Source organism: Eriocheir sinensis, chromosome 17 (assembly GCF_024679095.1).
Source record: "Eriocheir sinensis breed Jianghai 21 chromosome 17, ASM2467909v1, whole genome shotgun sequence".
NCBI classification, from domain to species: Eukaryota; Metazoa; Arthropoda; class Malacostraca; order Decapoda; family Varunidae; genus Eriocheir; species Eriocheir sinensis.
In genome coordinates this window covers 1,620,167-1,645,000 of record NC_066525.1, presented here as the reverse complement: position 1 = coordinate 1,645,000, position 24,834 = coordinate 1,620,167, and the positions used below count along the sequence as shown (strand labels likewise).

Sequence of the window (24,834 nt, the reverse complement as noted above, 5' to 3'; positions counted from 1 at the left end):
CGATAACTATGAACAAGTATAGTTATTGGGGTGCAGGGGACAGTTTTGGGGGTGAAAATTGGGAAATATGAGACTGAGTACAACAATCTGGCACCGTTGGCTGACACCCCGGCGACACACAGCATCTGGCCAATAGGAACCCACCTCCAACCACTCCCAGCCAATCAAAACCCAGGAACTCTTATCGCTGGCCGACCACAGGAGCAACGGTGCCAGATTGCCCTACTCAGCCGCTTATATTACCCAATTTCCACCCCAAAAACTACCTCCCGGGCCTCAATAACTAGATTTATTTATAGTTATTGTTAAAATCATCAATTCCTGGTGTCCTTTGGCGATTGTTAAGCGTTAGAACCCGGTGTGGTGGGGATGGTGATATGGCAACATCGCACGGGGGAGCTTATAATTAGACGAGCACCAGGCGAGGTCAGTCAGTGTGAGTGCAACAGTGAGAGAGAGAGGAGCGCAACGCGGTGCTCTGTGGAGGGTCAGAAATGGATCCCTTGTGGTTCTCGGTTCTTCCTGCTTCGTGAGACCTCGGCATCATAATGGAACACTCGGCCCGGGAGGTTTTTCGTAGGACAATGGTGTATATGTTACTGGCGGCGGTGATTAGCCAAGTGGTCATGGATTTGATGGTTGTTAAGGCGGAATTCGTCCACAAGAACTTCAACTTAACGGAGAGTCTAGTGGGTGACAGCTCCTCCTCTTCGTCGTCACCGTCGTCGTCTTCGTCAACCTCGTCCTCGGAGCCTGTCAAAAGTCTACGGGTTGGGGATGCCACGCTTGAGATGGAAGGTGAGGGATGAGAGATGCTGTATGTGTGTGTGTGTGGGGGGGGGGGAGGGGGGGGGGACATGTGGGATGCTGTGTTGAGTCTCTAGGGATGTGAGTGTGTTTGTGTGTGTGTGAGGATGATATGGAAGGTTGTGTGTTTGTTTGGGGGGACTGTGAGTGAGTGTGTGTGTGTGGGGAGATGTGGGATGCTGTGTTTGCTGTGTGTGTGTGTGTGTGTGTGTGTGTGTGTGTGTGGATGAGAGATGTGGGATGCTGTGTTTGCTGTGTGTCTGTGAGGTATGTGTGTGTGTGTGTGTGTGTGTGTTTATGTGTAAGGAAAAGATGTGGGATGCTGTGTGTAAGTGTCTATGAGGGATGAAAGTTAGAAGTGTCAAATGGACGAGGAACCCCAAAAAAACTGTGATGTACTGACAAACTTAAACGGGGTGAGGAAGAGGGTCATAGTAGAACAGGGTGACAGAACGTAGGTTAGACCATAACAGAGATTATGTCCGTGGGTTAGATGTGTCAAATTTACGAGGAACCCCCAAAAAACTGTGATACTTGTACTGACAAACTTATAAACAGGGTGAGGAAGAGGGTCAGAGTAGAACAAGATGACAGAACATAGATTAGACCATAACAGAGATTGTTTCCGTGGGTTAGATGTGTCAAATTTACGAAGAACCCCAAAAAAACTGTGATACTTGTACTGACAAACTTATAAACAGGGTGAGGAAGAGGGTCAGAGTAGAACAGGATGATAGAACATAGATTAGACCATAACACAGAGCATTTCCACGGGTTAGAAGTGTCAAGTGGACGAGGAACCCCAAAAAACTGTCATACTTGTACTAACTAACTTAACAGGGCGAGGAAGATGGTCAGAGTAGAACAGGGTGACAGAACGTAGATTAGACCATAACACAGAGCATTTCCACGGGTTAGAAGTGTCACGTGGGCGAGGAAGACCCCCAAAACTGATACTGGTGCTCACTCTCCGCGCATCACTCGCTTGGCACTCGGCCCTGGGAAGTGTCAGGCGTGGGCGTGAAGAGTGCCACGGGAGAGTTAGGAGCTTATACTAGATTTCTTGGGTGCTGGAGCCTTGCCCTCTCCCTCTCTCTCTCTCTCTCTCTCACTTGCATACATAGATAGATAGTTAAATATACATAGACATTGATAGATTAGTTTTATGACCATACGTTACAATATAGACATAGTTAGAATACGTAGATAGATAGATAGACATATATGATTAGACCTACATAGTTAGAATTGATAGAAGATAGTTAGACATAGATAGGCCTACATAGATGAGTTTTCTGATCATACCTTACAAGTCAGCAATACATGTTACCAATACGAATGATTTAAAGATATACGACGTTAGAAGTTATTAGCATTTCCAGCCCTTAAAAATTATAAACACATTAGATACCGTGGACATTGACACCTGAAATTGACCTCTCTTTTGGCTTCTCTATACCATCTTCTGTTGTGGGAGCGGCGAGTAGCGGGCTTTTTTTTCTACACTCTTTTTGTTACCCTTGAGCCGACTCCTCTGTTGTAAAAAAAAAAATAGATAGATAGATAGAAAGGGCAGGAGAGGCCACAGCAAGCGAGCAAAGAAAGTACCCAGAAATCCTATGAAAGCCTTGTCAAATGGATGTTCTTGGCCGCTGAAGTGTTTATAGATATTGCCAGCTTGTGAGGACCCCCAAACAATGCAGTCAGAAGGGCAGGAGAGGCCACGGCAAGCAAGGAAGGAAGTGAGGAGGCAAGCAAGGAAGGGGGAAGAGAGGCAGGAATTCCAGCATACCTTGATCGGCGCCAGGGACCAGCCGGGCAGCCAGCTCTCGCCCAAGGCTGGAAGCTGCTGCATGCCATAGCTGGAACCGCCACTTTGTCCCTCCCTCTCCCCTCTCCCTTAGCTACTGTCCCTCCCTCTTCCTCTCCTCTCTCCCCTCTCCCTCTCTCTCTCTAACCCGTGATGCTCGAGGTTGGACAGGATCAGGATCAGAATCAGCCAACGCCTTATTTGCATCCAGTGGTTTCTGAGGGACCGTTTTGCTGCCATACATGTCAATAAGATCGTCCTTGGGAGTTCTTGTGGCTTGTTGTCAGGTTGGTGTTGATGGTGATGGTGGTAGTGGTGGTGGTGATGTTGATTGGGGGCTTTTAGTGTTATATTTTTCTTAAACATTTCTTCTCCCAAGCTCATCTATTTGACAAGGCTTTCGTAGGAGTGTTGAGCGTTTCCAGGGGTAGTTTTATGACCCTGGTGGTAGTCTGACCCTTCTTCTGCACCTTGAACCTAAAAACACTCACTAAAACACGATTGCACACCTATTTGACAAGGCTTTCGTAGGAATTTTGGGCCTACCATGAACCTAACAACACACATTAAAACATGATTGCACTCCTATTTGACAAGGCTTTCGTAGGAGTGTTGAGCGTTTCCAGGGGTAGTTTTATGACCCTGGTGGTAGTTTGACTCTTCTTCTGCACCTTGAACCTAAAAACACATTAAAACATGATTGCACACCTATTTGACAAGGCCTTCGTAGGAGTTTTGAGCATTTCCAGGGGTAGTTTTATGAGCCTGGTGGTAGTTTGACCCTTCTTCTGCACCTTGAACCTAAAAACACACACATTAGAACACAATTGCACACCTATTTGACAAGGCCTTCGTAGGAGTTTTGAGCATTTCCAGGGGTAGTTTTATGAGCCTGTTGATAGTTTTCCCCCTTTGTTTTTTACATCAAAGGATACGGCTCAAGGGCAACAAGGAGTACAAAAAAAAAAAGAGTACCGTAAACCTAAAAAAAACACATATTAGAACCCAAATGAGCTCCTTTTTGGCATTTAGATATATGACAAGACTTTCGTAGGAGTTTTGAGCGTTTCCGGGGGTAGTTTTATGACCCTAGTGGTAGCTCAACCCTTCTTCTGTACCTTGAACCTAAAAAAAAAACATTAGAAACCAACTGAGCTCCTTCTTGGCATTTAGATATATGACAAGGCTTTCGGTGGAGTTGTGGGCCTTTCCAGATGTAGTTTTATGATCCTGATGGTAGTTCGACCCTTCTTCTGTACCTTGAACCTAAAAAATCACTTATTAAAACCCAACTGAGCTCCTTTTTTTGGCCTGTGGAAATAGACGATGTTAGAAGCGAATGCGTCTGAGAAAACCAACCCTATATTGCGGTGCGTGTAATAGAGCTTTTCTGGCGCTGCTGGTGACGAGGTAATTGTGTGGTTTGAGTCATTTGAACCGGGCACTTAAGTATATGTGTGTTTTTGGTCCTATCCTTGTTTGTATTTGCTTCAGTATTACGTTTTTGTGGTTACCGACGTTGTTTTGTTTGTTGGGTCTTGTTTCCGTTGTTAGTTTAGCTTTATTTAGTTGCATATCGCAGGTTCAAGGTTACATGTTGGTATAGTGAACGCCCTTAGGTTACATACTTTCTTTGGAGTCTAATATGCGTAGGTCCGATGTGACAGTACTCTTGTTTCCGTTGTTAGTTTAGCTTTATTTAGTTGTATATCGCAGGTTCAAGGTTACATGTTGGTATAGTGAACGCCCTTAGGTTACATACTTTCTTTGGAGTCTAATATGCGTAGGTCCGATGTGACAGTACTCTTGTTTCCGTTGTTAGTTTAGCTTTACTTAGTTATGTATCGCAGGTTCAAGGTTACATGTTGGTATAGTGAACGCCCTTAGGTTACATACTTTCTATGGAGTCTAATATGCGTAGGTCCGATGTGACAGTACTGAGGGTCCCTACACACACACACACACACACGTGGACGAGACCAGACAGACTGCATTACCTTGAACCTTGTGAACTGACTCGTCTGGTCTAGGGTCTGGCCGTCACCTGCACCTCACCCACGACTCACTCACTCACACTCACTCAACTTTCATTTCACTCACTCTCACACTCACTCACTCTCACTCACTCACTCGCTCATACACCCAACTTTCCTTTCACTCACCCACGCTCACTCACTCACTCACTCACACACACTCACTCAACTTTCATTTCACTCACTCACTCTCTCACTCACTCACTCACTCATTCACTCGCTCATACACCCAACTTTCCTTTCACTCACCCACGCTCACTCACCCACTCACTCATACACTCAACTTTCATTTCACTCACCCACACTCACTCACATCCACCCAACATCCCTTTCACTCACCCCACGACACTCACTCACCCAGGTCACCCACTCAACCACTCGTCCGGCCAGACCATGGACAGGCCGGGGCAGTCACTCAGTGGTCAGCGGTCAACCCCCAAACCAGCTCGGCGCCGCACCTTCGCCCTCCTGTCTCCGTTACCTCTCCCTCCTCTTCCTCTTCTTCTTCCTCTTCTTTTTCTTCTTGTTTAGTTAGTTAGTTTGGAAATCGTTGGTTGTTGTTGTTGTTGTTTCCTTCCTTTTCTTTGTTTATTGGTTCCTTTCTTTCTTTTTTTTCTTTTCTTTTCTTTCCTTCTATCTTTCTTTTTTCTTTCTTTTCTTTCCTTCTTTCTTTCTCTCTTAATTTTCTCTTTTTTCTTTCTTCCTTTCGTTCTCTCTCTCTCTCTCTCTCTCTCTCTCTCTCTCTCTCTCTCTCTCTCTCTCTCTCTCTCTTTTATGTAGAGTGGTTAGTACAAATTGACAGACATCTCCTCCTCCTCCTCCTCCTCCTCCTCCTCCTCCTCCTCCTAGAGTGTCATGACGTCGTGTCTTCTGCGATGCCATAACACACACACACACACACACACACACACACACACACACACACACACACACACACACAGTACTTACTCATGAACTTTCTTTTTTATTATTTTTTTTCTCTCTTTACGTATTCCATCTCCTCCTCCTCCTCCTCCTCCTCCTCTTTCTCTCTCTCTCCACGTCCTACACCTTCGTAAATCTTCACCGCCGTCGCCTCTCCTCCTCCTCCTCCTCCTCCTCCATTCACCTCTTTCTCCACACCTCAGTCCTCCCATTGTGTGTCTCTCCCCAGCATCAGAGAGAGAGAGAGAGAGAGAGAGAGAGAGAGAGGAGTACAGGCTGCATATCTCGCTTAGAAAAGACAGTAGAAGAGAGAGAGAGAGAGAGAGAGAGAGAGAGAGAGAGAGAGAGAGAGAGAATCAGAACCTATACTACCTCATCCTACAACCATTTACCTTATACATACATACTACTACTACTACTACTACTACTACTACTACCACCACCACCACCACTACTACCACTACTACTACTACTACCACCACTACCACTACTACTGCTACTACCACCACCACTACCTACTACTATTACTACTACTAGTACTACTACCACGACCAATAACCCCCTCCCCCCCACCCACCCACCCACAAGAGCTGCATGGCGACAGATAATGGAGGAGGAGGAGGAGGAGGTGTTATGTAGAGGAAGAAAACTGGTCAGGGGTAGTCTTTGGCTCGTGTGTTCGTTTGTGCGTGTCGTCGTCGGTTTCCAGGCGCCACGACTTCCTCTCTCTCTCTCTCTCTCTCTCTCTCTCTCTCTCTCTCTCTCTCTCTCTCTGTTTGACCTTTCCGGGTCGTGATAAAGGTTCAAAGTTTTTCGTGTCTCTCTCTCTCTCTCTCTCTCTCTCTCTCTCTCTCTCTCTCTCTCTCTCTCTCTCTCTCTCTCTCTCTCTTTATCTATTCTTGCTCTTCTTGTTCTTGTTTTCTTTTTCTTTTTTCTTCGTCCTCATTATCTTCTTTTTCTTCTTCTTTTTCTATCTACTTTTAATTATCTATCTTCTTGTTCTTCTATTTCATCTTCATCATCATCATCTACTAATAATAATACCACCATCCTCTTCTTTCTCCCTTCTCTCGACTATCTGTGGCCTGCCTTTCCATGTTTCCTGTAGACTATATGTGGCCTGCCTTTCCATGTTTCCTGTAGACTATCTGTGGCCTGGCTTTCCATGTTTCCTGTAGACTATCTGTGGCCTGCCTTTCCATGTTTCCTGTAGACTATCTGTGGCCTGCCTTTCCATGTTTCCTTTAGAATATCTGTAGCCTGCCTTTCGATGCTTTCATCTCGCTGGGTTGACTTGACGTCGGTTAGCTTGCCTTGACTTCGCTTGGTCGGGTTAGGTTAAGCTTGGGTTGCGACCGCCCGCGTGTAGGTCAGCGACTCCTCTCTGTAGCACACCCGTCGCCAGGCTCGGGGTGGGACTGGCTGGGCGTCAGTAGGTAGGGTAGGTGGGTAGGTGAATAGGTAAGTTGATCAGGAGGGTGGAGGAGAGGGAGGAGTGGTGACAGGGAGATTGGGGTTACGATGTGTGTGTGTGTGTGTGTGTGTTCTGTCTGGTTGGGAGAGAGAGAGTGAGAGAGGGTTCGATGGGGTAGGAGAGGAGACGTAGAGAAGGAAGGAAGGAGAGGTATAGGAAAGGATGGATAGATGGGTAAGGGAAGGAAGAAGGAAGGAGGAGAGGATGGGGAAGGAAGGAAGAAGAGGTATAGGAAAGGATGGATTGATGGGTAAGGGAAGGAAGAAGGAAGGAGGAGAGGATGGGGAAGGAAGGAAGAAAGAAGAGGTATAGGAAAGGAAGGATTGATGGTTAAAGGAAGGAAGGAGAGGATGGGGAAGGAAGGAAAGGAAGGAAGATTTACTGAGAAAGGAGAAGAAGGAAAGGAAGGAAGGCTGGGTAAGGTAAGATAAGGGAAGGGAAGGGAAAATAGGAGCTAGAGAGAGGTCCATTATGGTTTAGACTTGCATTGATGGAACGGACCAGTTGAGAGAGAGAGAAAGAGAGAGGGGTCCATTATGGTTTAGACTTGCGTTGAGGGAACGGACCAGTTGAGAGAGAGAGAGAGAGAGAGAATCCCCCTCGTTAAAAATAGCTTTAATTGGGTCATTGTTATTCCCAGGAAGTGCGTGTAATACTGAGAGAGAGAGAGAGAGAGAGAGAGAGAGAGAGAGAGAGAGTGTTGGATGTGATGCTTCTAATACTCCCTCCCGTCTGTGTCTGTGTGTGTGTGTGTGTTGCTGGTGATGGAGAGGCGGGCGAGTGTGTGCCAGTGGGTGAGGTATTTCCCGTGACTGGCGGTGTGGGGGGTGAGGCACTGCATAGGAAAGGGTGTGAGATGTGAAACCAACCAGCCAGCTACGTACTATCGACTTCTACTACTACTACTACTACTACTACTACTACTACCATTACTACTACTATTACTACTACTACTACTACTACTACTATTGTTACTGTTGCTGGCTTGCTGCTGCTACTGCTTCTCGTCTTTGTTTCCTGCCGACCCGTTTCAAAGTGTAAAGTGATGGCTGTGTGTGTGTGTGTGTGTGTGTATCCCACGCTTTAGTTTCATGGTTGTCTTTCCCTGGTAATTCAAAACAGTGTTGAGGCCGAGGCTGTGTTGCGGCTTAAACAGGTCATCACGGGACCAGTGTGTGTGTGTGTGTCCGTCGCGTCGCTCCCTCGCCTAGCCTGGTCCCCGCGGCATGCAGGCCGTGTAAGTGGATACGCCAAAGCCGCCGCCGCTGCCTGTGGGGGAGGAAGGGGCGGCGGCGGCGTGAGTGAGGCAGCAGGTGTGGCCCCCCAGTCAGGCGGGTCGGGGTGGGGGGGGGGCGGCGCCGCTCCCTCCCCCGCCGGCACCGTGGCGCCAGGCGTCACGCCTCACCCACCACGTCTAACCAACATGTGTCACCCGCCTCTCAATTTTCCCTCCAAGGCTGCAGGAAAAGTTTTTCTCTGCTCTCGCTGGTGTCGGCGTTTACCTTCCGCTTGTTGGCGGCGGCTTGGCAGGGAGCGGGACTGCAAGTCAGGCCCTTTTTTTACCTGTTCGTCTTTATCAAGTGTGCGACACTCCATTTGGCCTCCGCGCCGCTCACGCTTGTCGCCGTCCATCAAACCCTGCATCAAACTAGGCGGCCATGTTGCCAGGCGAGGCGCCTAGACCTGCCTCTAGGCCAGGCGAGGCAGGGGCTCGCCTTACCAACAGTTATTTTGGACGGCGGCTCCCAGCGGCCCACGCCTGGCCAGCCCGGGGCAGGGCTGGGGGAGAGGCGGCCGCGGGTCACGGCCTCGGGGGCTCGGCAGTGGTCGGGGGTCCTGCCGGGCGGTGATCAACTGAAGTACGCAGAGGGGAGGGCGGGAAGGGAAGGGAAAGGACAAGGGGCGACCCTGAACCGACACCATATGCACCGCTACGTACTGCTTTCCCTCGCACTCTTCCTCCCGACGACCACGCGTCCCACTCTTGCTCCACCCAGGACAGTTTGAAATTTTTGGATCACATCACCTTACGGCCCCAACAAATACATGGCCCGGCGGTGCAGGCCACCTGGGTCACGACTCTCCTGTGTTCGAGTCCCATAGCGGGGTAATGATAACAATAGTAGCCCCGGTCGTAAACACAGACGCAGGATGGAGGAGGGAAGGGGGGCGACATGCTCTGAGGGTCTGTTCTCGATAAATTTGGTGATGTTCCTCCCCTGCTACGAGTCTTAGGGCGGGAGAAGTTTCCTGCGGCCGTTCAAGGGTGTTTGTGACCTTGGCTGCGGAGTTCAGTTAACAAGTAATACATGAACACACACACACACACACACACACACACACACTCAGCAAAGAGATATGTGGCTTATGAATTTAATACACGAGAATTTGGCTTCTGCACACTGAGAGAGAGAGAGAGAGACGGAGTACTTCATTTACTACATTTCTCCTCCTCCTCCTCCCTTCCCTTGCACCCCCACGCCCTACCCTTCTCCCCTTCCCTCCCCAAGTTACGTCAAAGGGGAGAAGGGGAGGAGGTGCTAGTTTGTGGGTCACCGACTATTTAGAGAAGTGTGATGCAAAAATGTAGTAGTAGTCGTAGTAGTAGTAGTAGTAGAGAAGGAAGGTGTAAGTGTGTGTGTGTGTGTGTGTGTGTGTGTGTGTGTGTGTGTGTGTTTAAAAAGGCATAAACGTCAACATTGCACACTCCATCATAAAAGTCAAACGTTGTGAGTGACTTCGTTTTTATTTTATTTTATTTATTTTCTCTTTTACAAGTCGAAATGATTGGACTAGAAGTGGTGATGGGCGGGGGAGGAAGGGGGGGAGGCCGTGTGTGTGTGTGTGTGTGTGTGTGTGTGTGTGTGGTCAGTAATTCATTTATCTATCTATCTATCTCTGTGTAGTTATTAAAGCATCTATATCTATCTTTCTATCCGTTTATCTGTCTACTTTATCTACGTGTATCCCTATCTATCTATCTATCAATCTTTGTGTCTATATCTAGCACCATACAAGTCTCAATTCGGCCTCTTGCAGTCTCCCAATGTTCTTATGTTCTTATGTTTCAGGCGCCGAGGTTCGCTGCTACTGTAACCTCCCACGCTGCGTCACTCTCGGCTACATGTGCAAGAGTCTCCTCGGGGCCTGCTTCACCAACAACACGCCAGCGCCCACGCACGCCTACTCCGGCACCCACAAACTGCACCACCGCTGGGCTCCCATGAACGGCTGCGTCGAGCTACTTCCACGGTTAGTAGTTATGTTAGCAGTACTTGTAATGGGTTAAGAGCTACTGAAACGTAAGGGAAAGTGAGGATATTGAGGCTAAATGGGTTAAGTTAGCTGAGGAAAAGGGAATTGTAGGTATTGGGACTTGGAAAGCTATATCTAATCGTCGTCGTCGTCGTAGTAGTAGTAGTAGTAGTAGTAATAGGTAGAGTCTGGTCGTCCTAGTGTTAGTTTTAGTTGCTATAGTTGTAGTAGTAGTAGTGGTAGTAGTAGTAGTAGTAGTGGTAGTAGTTGGTAGCATCTGACCGTAAGATGAAAGAATGAAGATCCTGGTTAACTCTTGCTTAGGGAATTAGAACAGAATCGCTATAGCTTCACGAAACAGTAAATGGAAACCCCAATAGCAACTTCCACTATCTTTATATGTGTGTTTATGCCACCTATCTATAACCTGGCATATGGTTAGGTGTGTAACTTCTACCTATACCGTTTCCAGGGAGAGGCAGGCGGAGTGCGTGAAGAAGGCGGGGGTCAGGCCGCTTCAGGGAGCCCTCGGGATCACCTCCGCTCCCACGACCCCGGTGCCGCCTCAGCCTGACCCCGCCCTCTCCTGCTGCCGTTATGACATGTGCAACTACGGGGACCTCGACGTGTACATCCAGGTGGAGAGCGACGGGCATGCAGGTAAGCTGAGTTGGTGTTCTGGAGCGTTAAGAAAGGCTGCATCGATCACGGGAACTCCTCAACTTGTCACAGCTCCCTCCCCCCCTTCTTGCCAGCCAGGATTCATGCACCCCCCCATCCTCCAGCTTTTGCCCTCTTCCCTCCGCCCCCCCCCCCCCCTCATGTACCTAAATATTCAAGTAACTCACACTACTACCATATTCTGTGATTGCTCTTCAGACAGACTACACACACACACACACACACACCAGCCCTCCTTGTTCCTCCTCCTCTTCTTCTTCCTCCCCTTTGTTCCTCCTCCTCCTCGTTCCTCTTACTTCCCTTTGTTCCTCTTCTTTCCTTCTTCATCTTCCTCCTCCTCATTCCTCTTACTTCCCTTTGTTCCTCTTCTTTCCTTCTTCATCTTCCTCCTCCTCATTCCTCTTCCTCCAACTTGTTCCCCCTCCTCCTCTTCCTCCTTCCTCCCTAACCTCCCATGCAATTCCCCTAGTCAGTCAGTTCTCGTTTGTGCAGAAGCATCATCTATTGACAGCACTTAAGGACATGTTGTATAGTTCCTTATTGGGTGATTCACTGCACCTTACTTAAATGGGATGGTAGATTTACATAGATATTCAGACCCTACACAGATCCTTAGGTGGTCAATCCTTATATCTAAAAGAGCATTGGATGAGAATATTTGACCATTGAGACTTTCTGCCCTAGTGGAGAGAGAGAGGGGGGGAGGTTCTGTTTCTGTTATCTGGTTGAATAGTGTTTAATACTGTGGGTTATAGAGAATTAATGGGTATGTGTTCTCCAAGGATCAGAGTTTGTTGACTGAAGGGAAGAAATGGGGAGGAAAGGAAAGAGATGGGTTGGGAAGGAAAGGGAAGGAAGGGAAGGGAAGAAGGGACAGCTCAGGGATACAGGAGTGCTTCTGGGTGTTGCAGCAGGGACTTAACTCTTCAAAGGATGTAGTGGAATGTATCAATGAGGAAGGGGTATTGGATCTTGAAAGGGCTAGCAATGAATAAGTTTGTAGGTGAGCTGTATTAGTAGAATGCTCAATACTTCTGCTAAAGGTTCATGAAAGGTACGCCTCATTGTGTAGGAGCTTTTATATATGACCAGCGTTGCCAGACTGTCGTAATCAGGCTCTTATATTTGCTGATTTCCGACCCAAAAACTGACTCATCCACCCCGATAAGTAGATTCATTTATAGTTATCATTAAAATGGTTAGTTGTTGGTGTTTTTTGCAATAGTCATCGGTCAGAAACTGGTAAATACGATGTTCTGAGTACGATAATCTGGCAACGGTGTATATGACGATTCTTGCATGACTAGCTCCTAATTTTTCTCATGGTCAATACTTCTGCTAAAGGTTCATGATAGATACGCCTCATTGTGTAGCTTTTATTTATGAAGATTCTTGTGTGACTAGCTCCTAATTTTTCTCTTGCTTGCAGACCGGAAAAGACAAGACTCTGAGCTGGAGACGCTGTGGTTCCGAGCAGCAACAATCGCAGTGCCCATCGCCGGGGGCTTCATACTGATAGTGCTGGTCTTGCTGGCCAGTAAGATGCTCGCCAAGGAGAGTAAAAGACAAAGGATGGCACAGGTAATTCTTAATATCCTCACTTCTTCCTGCATGTAATTAATATAAAACAGGACCATTGGATTTAGGGACAGGTATTGATTGATGTCTTGCTTTGCCTCTAAAATATAACAGATAGCTCCCCTAGGCAATAATAATCCATTCTTTCCAATATGGACAAAAGAGGGAGATCAAACCCTCTTCAAATAAAATCTACCAGAACAATAAAAAAGGTTCCAATCCAGGAGCACTTTAGAGGGCTGGATGGTTACTCCTGTCCCTTAACCACCTGCCCTAACCCAGCTTCAGGAGTTAACAGGAGGAAAATGACATAAGAGTAAACAACTTAAGGTCTGAATATGCTTGTAGCTACATAAAGGTGTGGTTACAGTTGCTCGTCTGTTCCAGCCAACACAAATTATTCAAGCAAATGAAACTCCAGCCATGCAACTACTCAAGGCATGGAAATGATGTAGGGATAGTCATATCTACACCTAATGTAGTACAAAGTCACTTAACACACAAGATGCAGGAGTTACATGACTAATAAATGTGTTTGCTGACAAGATGAGGAGCACCTGTCACCATGCCTTCAATGTGTAATCGGGCCCATAAGTTGTTCCTCTCTTGATGGAAACTGCCTTCCATCAACCCTTGAAGCTGGGCAAGGGAGACAGTTCAATGGAATAAAAAATAAAATAAAACCATAATGAAAAAAAAGCCCGCTCCTCACTGCTCCTAAAAAGAGTACAGAGGAATGGCTGAAAGAGAGGTCAATTTTGGGAGGAGGGGTGTCCTAAGAGTAGTCATCCTGCCCTCTTAAAGTTCTCCTGCACTTTCCTCTGGGCTGCTGCTTGAGGCATATCCAATCCTATTAGGCCCTTGTCACAGTAGAGAGAGGATGGGAATGAGGTGCAGTGTGGTTGTCTTGAACTGGAAAGGCAATAAGTGTAGTTTGTAATGCCAGTATGGGTCTTCCAGTCCTGTCCAGTAGTAGGCGTGGGATTGCCTTTGTAATGGCTCCCATTTATGACTTATTCTTGATTGTTGGTTGGCGTTGTGTCTTTTAGTTTTGTTCAGTTTTCTTTTTTCTTCTGTTCCATATTGTTGTGATATAGTTTTTTCTGTCTTCAATTTCTTCCAGAGTTAATGGTTGAAACACTAGTATAGTCTTCAACGTCCTGGCATTAGTAGTTCCAATAGCATTCAATTCCACCTGAAAGAGAAGGAAATGTATTAGAAGTTCAGCCTGGTTTGAATATAAGAACACTTGGGTACATTAGAGACAAATGGAAAACAAATTGATAAGGCAAATTCTAAGCAAGTCATGTGTTAGAGGGACAGACTGCTTGGTTTGTCAGGTAGAGTCCGGTCCCGCGCCTTGAGGAAGATGGAAATGAAAAACCTCGTATATTGTAGTACTTTGCCTCACAGCCCTTTAGTGAAGCAAATGAGGTGCATTTCCATCTCCATCACCCCAAGGGACTGCATACAGGGCTGCTCTCTACAACTATTCAGCTTGGAAAGTCACCTATCAGAGAAGATAGAGAAAAAGCATTGCTACTCTAACCAGTAAAAATGTTATCCACTATGATTAGTAAAATGGTACAAAATAATGAAGGACTGCATACAGGGCTGCTTCCTAAAAATATTCAGCTTGGAAAGTCACCTATCAGAGGAGACAGAGAAAAGGCATTGCTACTCTAACCAGCAAAACTGTTATCCATTATGATTAGTAAAGTGGTACAAAATAATCATGCATGTGCACAGTGCTACATTGACTGACAAGTGTTCTTTTCAGCAGGTGCTTGGGGAACACTACCTGAAGGCTGCCCTCTACTCAAGTGGCAGCTCAGCGGCCCTCACCCACACGGCCATGTGCTGCCACCCCCCGCTCACAAAAGACGCCCACGTCAACGAAATAAACTTAAGAAACAGTTGTGAGGAGAAGCATCCAATCTACAGACATCCTGGTGGACACGCCTGCAATATTGAGGAGATCAAACCCCTCAACACCGTCTGCCAAGATGACCAGTGGGACCAACGAGAGGCAGAATCTCCGCCCCTCTCCTGAAGGGTGTGGCGGTGGGCTCGTGTGTGTGTGATAGTCTGAACTACACTTCATACTGGAGTGAATGGTTTACTTCCATAAGCAACCCTACAGCGTTGATGGTCCAAACAAAAACATTAATCTGCACAAACTGTTGGTACGCTCTGTGAACTTGAAGCAGACAATCCTGAGGTGACTTGGAGCCTCAGCGTCCAGTGCAGTGCTACTTTGATGAAATACTCAATATATTATAGTGTTGATGTTTTATACACAGTTTTATGTGCTTTCAAATAAGATGTATGTACATTTTTATACATATCATACAAAAGGTTTCTCCTGTATTATTTACATGAATGAGAATTGTCAAATACTACTGAAAAAGATGAACTATTGTGATTATTTGCTCAAAAATCAGAACCGTACTGGGGAGCGAACCTGAAGGAACACCGTAACTCCAGGATCAAACACATCACCGACCGAGTAGTGATGGCGATAACCACTGGCAAAGTTTGGGTCTTTAGATGACCTCTGAGGCAGGATGGGTGAGTGCCTGGCATGAGAGGGCACAGGCTCTGTTGTGTTAGTGTTAGTAAGGGCTCCAGCAAGCAATGTTAGCAAGGCATTAGTGGCAAGAAATGTATATGAAAGGGTAACAAATATAGTACCTAAATACTGAAATGATGTAGAAATTTCAGCGGTGGTTAAATATAAATATCCTCACTGCAACATTGGAATATAATGCTTGCAGTGAGGCTTACAGTAACTTCCCATGTACTGGCAAAGTGAATGTTAGCAGTATTACGCTGAACCTTGGATGTGCAAGGATGTGGCCGCCAGAAGGGAGACTTGCGTTAGTGAAAATGACTTCACCAAAATTACAAATGGCAAGTCTCCTCATATCTGGTGTTTGGTTGGAAAAGAACAAGCATGACAAGCACATCACAGAAAACTTAATTTCCTGGACTAATCTGTGATATGTTTATTTGCTTATTTCCTCTCGTGGTGTTCACAAGGTGCTTCAAGTAAGGCAAAGCTTTGCTGCCTGTAAGCCTTCCAGAGCTCAGGATTTTGACACCAAGTTTTCTTCTTTTCTCCTCCCCTAAACCGCTGTAATAAATGATGCGTGTTATGAACTTGTCTGTATGTAGGCAAGTTAACTACAGCACGGCACTTTCATTGGTTGTCATTACGAAAAAGAAAAATTGGTGTAGCCAAGCACACCCTCCCCATTACAGCCGCCCATAGCAAGACTGTTTTGTATGTTAATGATGGCTGTTGAAGCTACACGGCAGAAATTCAGAAAGAACCTCCCTCACCTCTGTTACTCCTGTGAAGTCTGCAAGAAATATTCAGTTGGTAGTTTGTGGACTAGTTCCTATTTCCTGCATTCCCAATATGGTGGTTTACAAAAATTATGATTGTGATTATTGTAACAAACTATGTCCTGTCACTCATCTCACACACACTGTTTCAATATGCTGAGATAGTAGTGACAGAAATCAGATGTTAGTGACAGGCAAAATTCCAGGATAAAACATTGGACTGCAAAAAAAGATTGTAAGGACACGTGGGTTGTTTTCCAGTCGATCTCTTCACTGATGGCGAGTCAATATTAGGAATTCATTGACGGCCAAGACAGAACACCGACTTTTTTACAATTACATGAGGGTTTTGATGTTATAAGGAATTCATCGACGGCCAAGGCAGAACACCGACTCTCTTACGATTACAGAAGGTTTTGATGTTCGGCAATCTTCTGAAGCATGGTGTACTATATCTACCATGTTCCAAAGGTTGGGTGCTCTACATTTTTACTCTGCTGTACAGAATGCGATGCTGCAGAGTTGCTAAGTGCCGCCCTTGTTGGTGCTTCTGTGCAGGAGTGATGGAGGAATTTTTTGCAGGCATAAACATTTGTCTGGTGATATTACTTGCACATTGTGAATCAAATATTTATTGCAAATGTTTTTTTTTTATTATATCATCCACAAAATAATGGAAGTTTCATTTATGACCTTTTCATTAATCTCTTCTGCATGTTGAATGCAAATTTAACCCAGTAGCTGCAGGGATCATATTCCTGAAAGGCCCCTCTAAGCGAGAAAACTGAGAAAAAATCATCACTCACACAAACCATTTCATAATATATATCAATGCTTTTGTGAATAGCTTATGCATCATCTATTTTTGGGGGTTTATATTATGGCAAAAATTTGACCCGTCGCTGGTACATGGTAAAGCCACAAATTTGGCCCATCGCTGCTACACGTTAAAGCTGCAAATATGGCCCGTCACTGCCACCGGGTTAAAGGAGACACTCGCACAATGTATAGAAAGTGGGACTCAGTTTACCTAGCTTCCTACTGCTACTACCCCCTCTGACTCCTTCCCTGGCCAACAGCTAAGACTGACAAGGCTACGCAACAGACTCCTTCACTTTGGACTGTTCATGCTCAGCCATTTCAGCAGATTCAGCCGCTGACAGGATGGTTAGAGCCGCAGCAGTACGTAACCTAAACTGAACTCGCTCCGAAATGGGCGCTCAAATACCAAATCCTGCCAGTAGTCTCGCGCAAACAGTTGAGAAAATTCCTGGTGTGCATGCAAGGTGAGTGAGCACGTGCAAGTGTACAAATATATATTCTTGCTAGGTTATCAAGAGGTAAGTTTTAGGGAATTCCTGGTGTCAGATTACAGAATGGTTATATAGAGAGCACAGTGGCTGACCGGTTCAAAGTGTCAACCCATGGAAGTGAAGAGCCAAAGTGAGACGGTTCGAACCCCAGTGCCACCAACTGACGCCAGGAAGGGCATCCGATCCTATACCCTGAGCCACAACCCCAAGACAGTGACCCTAAATTGACAAACATGGCATTCAATCCTATACCCTGAGCCACAACCCCAAGACAGTGACCCTAAATTGACAAACAGGGCATTCAATCCTATACCCTGAGCCACAACCCCAAGACAGTGACCCTAAATTGACAAACAGGGCATTCAATCCTATACCCTGAGCCACAACCCCAAGACAGTGACCCTACATGGACAAACGTAAAAGCTGTCAAGTCAAAGAATAGAGCGCTTCTCTTTACTCTGATCAATCATATAACTCAGCTCAGTGTTCTATGGCAGCTTTTTTCTCATGATTTTAGTACTAATAGGATGTTTTACCTCAACCGTTGCATCCGTGACTCTCCCCCTGGGTGACGGAATGAAGGTCCTGCAGGAGTAATCGACACTGTGGGTGGACCTCGACGTTCTGGAGACCCTTGCAGAGATCTCGGACAGTGGTTGGGGCCGCTGCATACAGGAGCACCACCAGACCCTGTACCTCTTGTGTGATGACCTCCACACTCTGAAGATAAAGCGGCCATTGTATTTTTCATCTTAAGTTCATTACCATCCTCCTTAACGTGTGCATTCGGTATTCAGTTATGTAGCAATGTGATGATGGTAATGATGATAATGGAAAGACGGAAAGCGACCAACCTCTGCATCCACACCCGCGTCATCCTCCGTCACGTCATACAGGAGCCGCACCGCCATCGTCAGCAGCGGCCGGGCATGTCTGTGAATCTGTGGCCAGCATGCCTTGACGTAGCTCTGCAGGGCCTGGAACACACCACTCAAATCACAGAGAGACTAGATTGGAGGACCTGGGCCTACCAACATTTGAAGAAAGGAGAGAAAGAGGAGACTAGATTGGAGGAACTGGGCCTACCAACACTTGAAGAAAGAAGAGAAAGAGGGGATCTGATTGGAGGAACTGGGCCTACCAACACTCAAAGAAAGAAGAGAGAGAGGAGACTAGATTGGAGGACCTGGGCCTACCAACACTTGAAGAAAGAAGAGAAAGAGGAGACCTGATTGTGTTTTACAGCAATACAAGTGGAATGGACATGTTGTATAGATATGATTTAATCGAGACAGAGGGGAGGAAGCAACTAAGAGGACACAGCAAGAAATTGAGAAAGGGGACTTGTTTGAAAGACATAAAGAAGTACACTTTTCCATGGAGGAGTGTGGATACATGGAATGGACTAAACAAAGACATGAATGAAGGAAAAGTTGGACAAATGTAGATTGGGAGACAGGACTATCTGAGCCTGAACTCAGACCCTGCATACTACAAATAGGTAAATACATGGTGTTTGAATGTTCAAGTCTCAGTTTGATCCAGCATCACATGAGGCATCTGGAACCAAAGGAGCATTTACGACAAAAGTGAATCTGGAGGTGATTGGGCTTAGGGTCATATTATTAAACACATAACTGATTAGGCTTTTGTAGGAGTTCTGGGCATTTCCAGGGGTAGTTTTATGACCCTTCTGGTAGGTGGATCATTCTTTTGTGCCATGAACCTACGAGAACACTCATTAGAACATGATTAACCTCCTTTTTGACCTTTGGAAATATTTTGACAAGGCTTTCATGGGAGTTTCAGGCATTTCCAGGGGTAGTTTTATGACCCTTCTGGTAAGTGGATCACTCTTTTGTGCCATGAACCTACAAGAACACTAGAACATGATTGACCTCCTTTTCGGCCATTGGGAATAGGTGACGTGAGGGTTGGAAGACTTACAACCCCCGCCCAAAGCTGTGCACTGAGGCCGCTGTGACTGTTGCAATTAAGGGAGGTTAAAAACGGAGCTGCAAAGAAATATATACCTTCAGAATGTTTATCCGATCCTGTGCTGCTGAACCTTCAAATGTCGCTAGATAGTCACCACAGACGTCCATCAGCTCTTTCGACCACCTGTGAACAAGAACACAAATCACTACCAAATGCAAACACAATGACAGGGTGGGAAGTTGGTGGGAGAATGAGATGAACAAGTAAAAGCAGGCCCAGGAATAGGAGGGATGGAAGCAGGGACAGAATGCACTGCCGGTCAGGAATTACATTTGTGAGCTGTGATGTCTTGAAGGGGAGAAGACGAGGATATCCAGGAGAGTGCCAGGCAGCGTTACCAGACTGTCGTACTAGGCATATTTTCTTCGTCTGCTTGAGGCCCAGAACTGAGGCACCTACACTGATAACGATACACATTTACAATCAGTATTCAGATGGTTATCGATGTTTTACTGCAATTGTTACAAGTCAGAAACAGGAAAATACGATGTTCTGAGTACGATAATCTGATAACGCTGGTGCCAGGTAGTTAAGGAGGCTGCCAGACCATAGCGGATATTATCAAACATTTCACGGGGGAGCTTACACACTCACATTTTCTAAGGCTCTCATAGAGGTTGTGGTGGGTACTTCCATGGGTTGTTTTATGTGCCTATACGAGTAGTGATGGTTTGACTTTCATGGGAGTTTCAGTCATTTCCAGGGGTAGTGTTTTATGACCCTTCTGGTAGTTGGATCACTCTTTTGTGCCAGGAACTTACAAGAACACTCATTAGAACGTGACTGACCTGTTTGAGAACCCGACTAATCTCCCTTGTGGCCTTTGAAAATAGTGTTGTGAGAGCCGAAAGCAGCTGAGAATACAGGCTTATGTCAGGGAACAAAGAAGAAGTAGAAGAACAAGAAATAGAGGCGAGGAAGAAGAAGAGGACAAAGAAGTTGCTAAAAGATCACCGTAACGTTAACCAGTCGAATAACTCCTACCTCACACTGTACAAGTTCAACGCTTTCACGAGTTGAGGAAGGGCAGAGGCATACACAGCTCGGAGGGACAGTTTCTGCTCATGAGCCATCTCTTGGAGTAGCTGCTGCAGGATGAAGTCAAGAGTGCTTTCCTGAAGAGAGACATTTAACCTGCTTCAGTGTGGTTTGAAATAAATACACACAAAAGCATGGATACAGTTACTGTAGGTCTTGACTCAGAAAATTCATGCATGCTTCCTTACTGATGAAACTTTCTATACAACAAACTGAGGTCATTCTTTGTTGATTTATACCATAAGGTACTGGCTATCATGTGTCTGAAGATACCCTAAACTTAACCTAACCTAACCTAACAAAACCCATAACAGTTACTATAGATCTTGACTCAGAAAATTCATACATGCTTCCTTACTGATGAGACTTTCTATATAACAAACTGAGGTCATTCTTTGTTGATTTATACCATAAGGTGCTGGCTATCATGTGTCTGAAGATACCCTAAACTTAACCTAACCTAACCTAACAAAACCCATAACAGTTACTATAGGTCTTGACTCAGAAAATTCATACATGCTTCCTTACTAATGAGACTTTCTATACAACAAAGTGAGGTCATACGTTGTTGATTTATACCATAAGGTGCGGGCTATCATGTGTCTGAAGATAGCCTAAACTTAACCTAACCTAACCTAACAAAACCCAAAACAGTTACTAAAGGTCTTGACTCATAAAATACATATATGCTTCTTTACTAATGAGACTTTCCATACAACAAAGTGAGGTCATACATTGTTGATTTATACCATAAGGTGCTGGCTATCATGTGTTTGAACTTTGAAGATACCCTAAACTTAACCTAACCTAACAAAATCCCTACGTTACAGAGCTTGAGCATATATCCCCAACTAAACTATGAACACCTGCATGCTTAGCTAAGAGGACGGCACCAACCAACAGTGCCTAAGGACACAGCCTACATCACCAAGCAACAGGTCCTGGAAATGGGAAAATACTTACAGGCTGCAGCTTCCCGGACTTTGCAGGATCCGCCTCCAGGACTTGTGCCACTTGGGTGATGGCTGGGTAGAGGCTCCTTAACACCTCTGGCTCCCTTGTGTACAGCATTGGCTTCATGGCATCGTAGATCACGGCTGCCCGGCCATACCACCGCAGCTCCGAACCTACCTGAAAGGGGCTCGGTTATTAGTGTCGTATTCTAAAATATTTTGTCGCCCAAGTTCACATATTTGGCAAGGCTTTTTTAGGAGTTCTGGGCATTTCCAGGGATAGTTTTATGACCCTGGTGTTAGTTTGGCCCTTCTTCTATACCATGAACCTAAGAAACACGTATTTGAATAGGCTTTCATAGGATTTTAGGGGGCATTTCCAGAGTTAGTTTTATGACCCTGGTAGTAGTCTGGCCCTCCTTTTATACCATGAACCTAAGAAACACATGTTTGACTAGGCTTTCGTATGAGTTTTGGGGGCATTTCCAGGGGTAGTTTTATGACCTTGGTGGTAGTCTGGTGGCCTCCTTCTATACCATGAACCTAAGAAACACGTGTTTGACTAGGCTTTCGTAGGAGTTTTGGGGGCATTTCCAGGGGTAGTTTTATGACCCTGGTGGTAGTCTAGCCGTTCTTCTGTACCAAGAACCTAAGAAGCATGTATTTGACTAGGCTTTCATAGGAGTTTGGGGGGCATTTCCAGGGGTAGTTTTATGACCCTGGTGGTAGTTTGCCCCTTCTTCTGTACCATGAACCTAAGAAACACATATCTGACAAGGCTTTAATAGGAGTTCTGGGCATTTCCAGGGGTGGTTTTATGACCCTGGTAGTGTCTGGTCCTTCTTCAGTAGTATGAATCTAAAAACACTCACTAGAACCCGACTGATCCCCTATTTGACCTTTAGAAATAGCTTATGTGAAAATCAAAAGTCTTAAAATACATCTTAGTGTCCAGCTCCTAAATACACCAGACCCTCCATTGACCATGTTTCTTTTAAAGGATTTCCTCATAATGCTAACCCTTGACCTGACTCCTACACTGTCCTCATGCGCTCACTTCACCCAAGGCTTGTGTTCGGTTGACCTGATAGCCCCATAACACTGTTCAATGTTACACAATGGTCGTAAGTCTTAACTCCTAGTGGTGGTAAGTCGCATACATCGTAACTCAAGCCCTATCTGAATACTGGGCGTTACATGCTCTTTTTTTTTAACAGTAGAGGGAACAGCTCACGGGCAAAAAAAAAAAAAGAAAAAAAGAAACAGTAAAGAAAAAAAAGCCCGCTACTCACTGTTCCTACAAAAGAGTCAAGAGTGGCCGAAAGATAGGTCAGTTTCAGGAGGAGAGGTGTCCTGATACCCTTCTCTTGAAAGACCTTGACCTTCTTGTTCTTCTGCCAGTGCTAATCCTTCCTCTACTTCTAACACTTCCATGTCTTGTTACACTGTTCCTCTCTATGCTCTCCTCGGTCTTTCAACTGGTCTTCTACAAGCTTGACTCCACTCTGTAAACTACATATACCAGAAGGTCGATATTATAAAACACTTTCGCTTCTCACAACAGATATTTCTAAAGGTCAAATTGGGGATCAATCAGGTTCTAATGAGTGTTTCTTTGGGTTCACAGTATAGAAGGGTCACACTACCACCAGGGTCATAAAACTACAGGAAGTGCCCAAGACTCCTTGTCAAATATGTGAGCTTTACCGACGAAGTGTTGAGTACTACAGCCCATAGATCCGAGCCTCACACTGGACTCACTGTGTTGTCCAAGATGTGCTGGAGACACTGAAGGCCGAGCAGCTTGTTTTTGTTTTCCCAGTCGTCCGCAATGAACAGCGCAGGAGGCAGCAGGTACACCAGGTGGTCCCCGAGGTCATCTTTCTGCACGAGGATAAAATTGTCATCTCTTAGTCACACACCTTGATACCATAATGGGACAAGTTTTTATTCTTCTCGTCTAACATAGCATAGCAAAAGATAGTCACACTACCCACTCACTCCAATGTTCCTGAGAATCCACCAGTAGGACATCTTCAGGGAGGGACGCTGCCTCCAATTGTCTTTTCTCAGGTCTTCGCTCAGCTTCTGCAGGATGGCTTTGAGAATCTCCGAGCGCAAATCACTACCGAGAGGAGTTTCTTTGCCACAACTGCTTTGCCTTAGACTTGAGTCCCTTGGCGAGTTGGCACTAAAAAGCTCTGGCATGGTGTTACAGTCAAAGAGTTCACACACTTGACTTACAATGTTCTTCGATATGCTAGCCGCTCCTGGGCTACTCCACTCCCATTCCTCGTCACAGTACTCACAGGCCGCCATAAGACATGTGACGAATAAGTACTTCAGAAACACATGGCTGAATCCTTGGCTATTTCTGCCGTTTTGAAGCCGTACACAGCCAAGCAGTTTTAATACTATGGTGAGGTTAACTTCCGCCTCCCTTGCAATGCCCTCGAAGTCTGCAGTGCTGTAGGGTACATTTGGGTCCTGCAGCGGAGGCACTCGGCATAATGTGTAGGTCTTGGTTAGCAGTGAAGTGAGCTCGTCTTCGCTAAGCTTCTCGTTGGGATCGTTTAGCTTCTCCACCAGTCTCAGAAGTTTCTCCTCTCTTGCAGACATTGTTGCTGTATTGTCTCGTAGCTTCTAATGTGAAGGACTTGCATAGACGACGCCCCGTCAAACCTGAAAAAAGCGCATTAAAGATTCAAACATGTTCTCTTTGTCTTTGAGTGTGTATAAATTCCTTATGCATAAGTGTCATTAAGCCTGTGTCTCCATGGTGCAGTGGAAGGGTCAGGCCAGGTTAGGTTAGATCAGATTAGGTTATATTAGGTTAGATTTAGTTTTGTCAGATTTGCTAATTACCTAACTAAAATAAATACTACAAAAAGTGCATGTGATATGCTTCGCATTTCACCGTCATAGGTCATAGAAGGAGGCTACACCAATCTCTATATTCCTCAAAAGGTTAAAACTCCAGAAATACACCCAAATCAAGATGGGTAACATGGCCCTTCTGAACCCAAGCGCTGCCATATTGCAATTTTTTAAACCACCAGAGTCCCACTACCTAACTGACAGTGACTAATTGCCTCTTAATAATAACCTATCACAGCCAAGGACGGTAGTCTAGCATGTTCCCGCTGAAATAGTAAATTATCGCCATGAAATAGTAAAATATCACCACCTATAACGTCATTCAAATCTCAAAAACGAGTAATTTGTGATGGCAGAGCTGGTGGGCTTTCGGATTTTTATTTATTTTTGCCCTTGAGTGGTTTCCTTTACCTTATGTGTCTGTATCTCAGCCTGGGAGGGACACAGACGAGGCAGAGAGGAGAAAAAGAAAAAAATATAACCCTTTCTTAGCTAATGGCGGGGGGAGACAGCACACAGCATCCCTTCAGTTTTCTCTTCCTCACGCCTTATTTTACGTATTTCCACCTTTTATTTATACTCACCCTTCACCCTGGGGCTTTCCTCCCTTCCCCGGTGGTTAAACAGTCCTCCCCCGGGGGTTAATATGGCTGTAATTGGCGTAAATATTAGACTTGATCTCCCTCTTGAACTCCCGCCATTGGTCAAGACTCGGGATGCTGTTAAATCCGGGAGCCATAAT

At 45.6% G+C, this 24,834-nt stretch overlaps 2 protein-coding genes across 3 annotated transcripts; one reads left to right on the top strand and one right to left on the bottom strand.

Annotated features, from left to right (window-relative positions):
- The first annotated feature begins 425 nt into the window (after positions 1 to 425).
- Positions 426 to 16,587, top strand: LOC126999707 (uncharacterized). 2 transcript variants are annotated; one of them, XM_050862467.1, is made up of 5 exons: positions 426 to 798; positions 10,120 to 10,300; positions 10,776 to 10,963; positions 12,414 to 12,565; positions 14,346 to 16,587. In XM_050862467.1, exons 1-5 carry the CDS (start codon positions 549 to 551, stop codon positions 14,613 to 14,615), a joined length of 1,041 nt encoding a protein of 346 aa, XP_050718424.1. In that variant the 5' UTR covers positions 426 to 548; the 3' UTR covers positions 14,616 to 16,587. The 2 variants fall into 2 exon arrangements, with proteins under 2 accessions (XP_050718424.1, XP_050718423.1); XM_050862466.1 differs by having other exon boundaries at positions 427 to 798; positions 14,343 to 16,587.
- LOC126999706 (TELO2-interacting protein 2-like) lies at positions 12,556 to 24,834 on the bottom strand. Its single transcript, XM_050862465.1, has 9 exons — positions 24,677 to 24,834; positions 23,217 to 23,897; positions 22,977 to 23,099; positions 21,226 to 21,393; positions 20,209 to 20,339; positions 19,260 to 19,347; positions 18,081 to 18,203; positions 17,763 to 17,946; positions 12,556 to 13,757 (listed from the first exon to the last, which is right to left on the bottom strand). Exons 2-8 carry the CDS (start codon positions 23,832 to 23,834, stop codon positions 17,764 to 17,766), a joined length of 1,434 nt encoding a protein of 477 aa, XP_050718422.1. The 5' UTR covers positions 23,835 to 23,897; positions 24,677 to 24,834; the 3' UTR covers positions 12,556 to 13,757; position 17,763.

Coding starts and splice junctions, on each gene's coding strand:
- LOC126999707 (XM_050862466.1), top strand. CDS start 549: ATGGAACACTCGGCCCGGGAGGTTTTTCGTAGGACAATGGTGTATATG. Junction 10,964..12,413: donor GGAGAGCGACGGGCATGCAG/GTAAGCTGAGTT, acceptor TCTTGCTTGCAG/ACCGGAAAAGACAAGACTCT. Junction 12,566..14,342: donor AAAGACAAAGGATGGCACAG/GTAATTCTTAAT, acceptor TGTTCTTTTCAG/CAGGTGCTTGGGGAACACTA.
- LOC126999706 (XM_050862465.1), bottom strand. CDS start 23,834: ATGTCTGCAAGAGAGGAGAAACTTCTGAGACTGGTGGAGAAGCTAAAC. Junction 23,100..23,216: donor GGATTCTCAGGAACATTGGA/GTGAGTGGGTAG, acceptor ATCCTCGTGCAG/AAAGATGACCTCGGGGACCA. Junction 19,348..20,208: donor TTGAACTTGTACAGTGTGAG/GTAGGAGTTATT, acceptor TCTTGTTCACAG/GTGGTCGAAAGAGCTGATGG.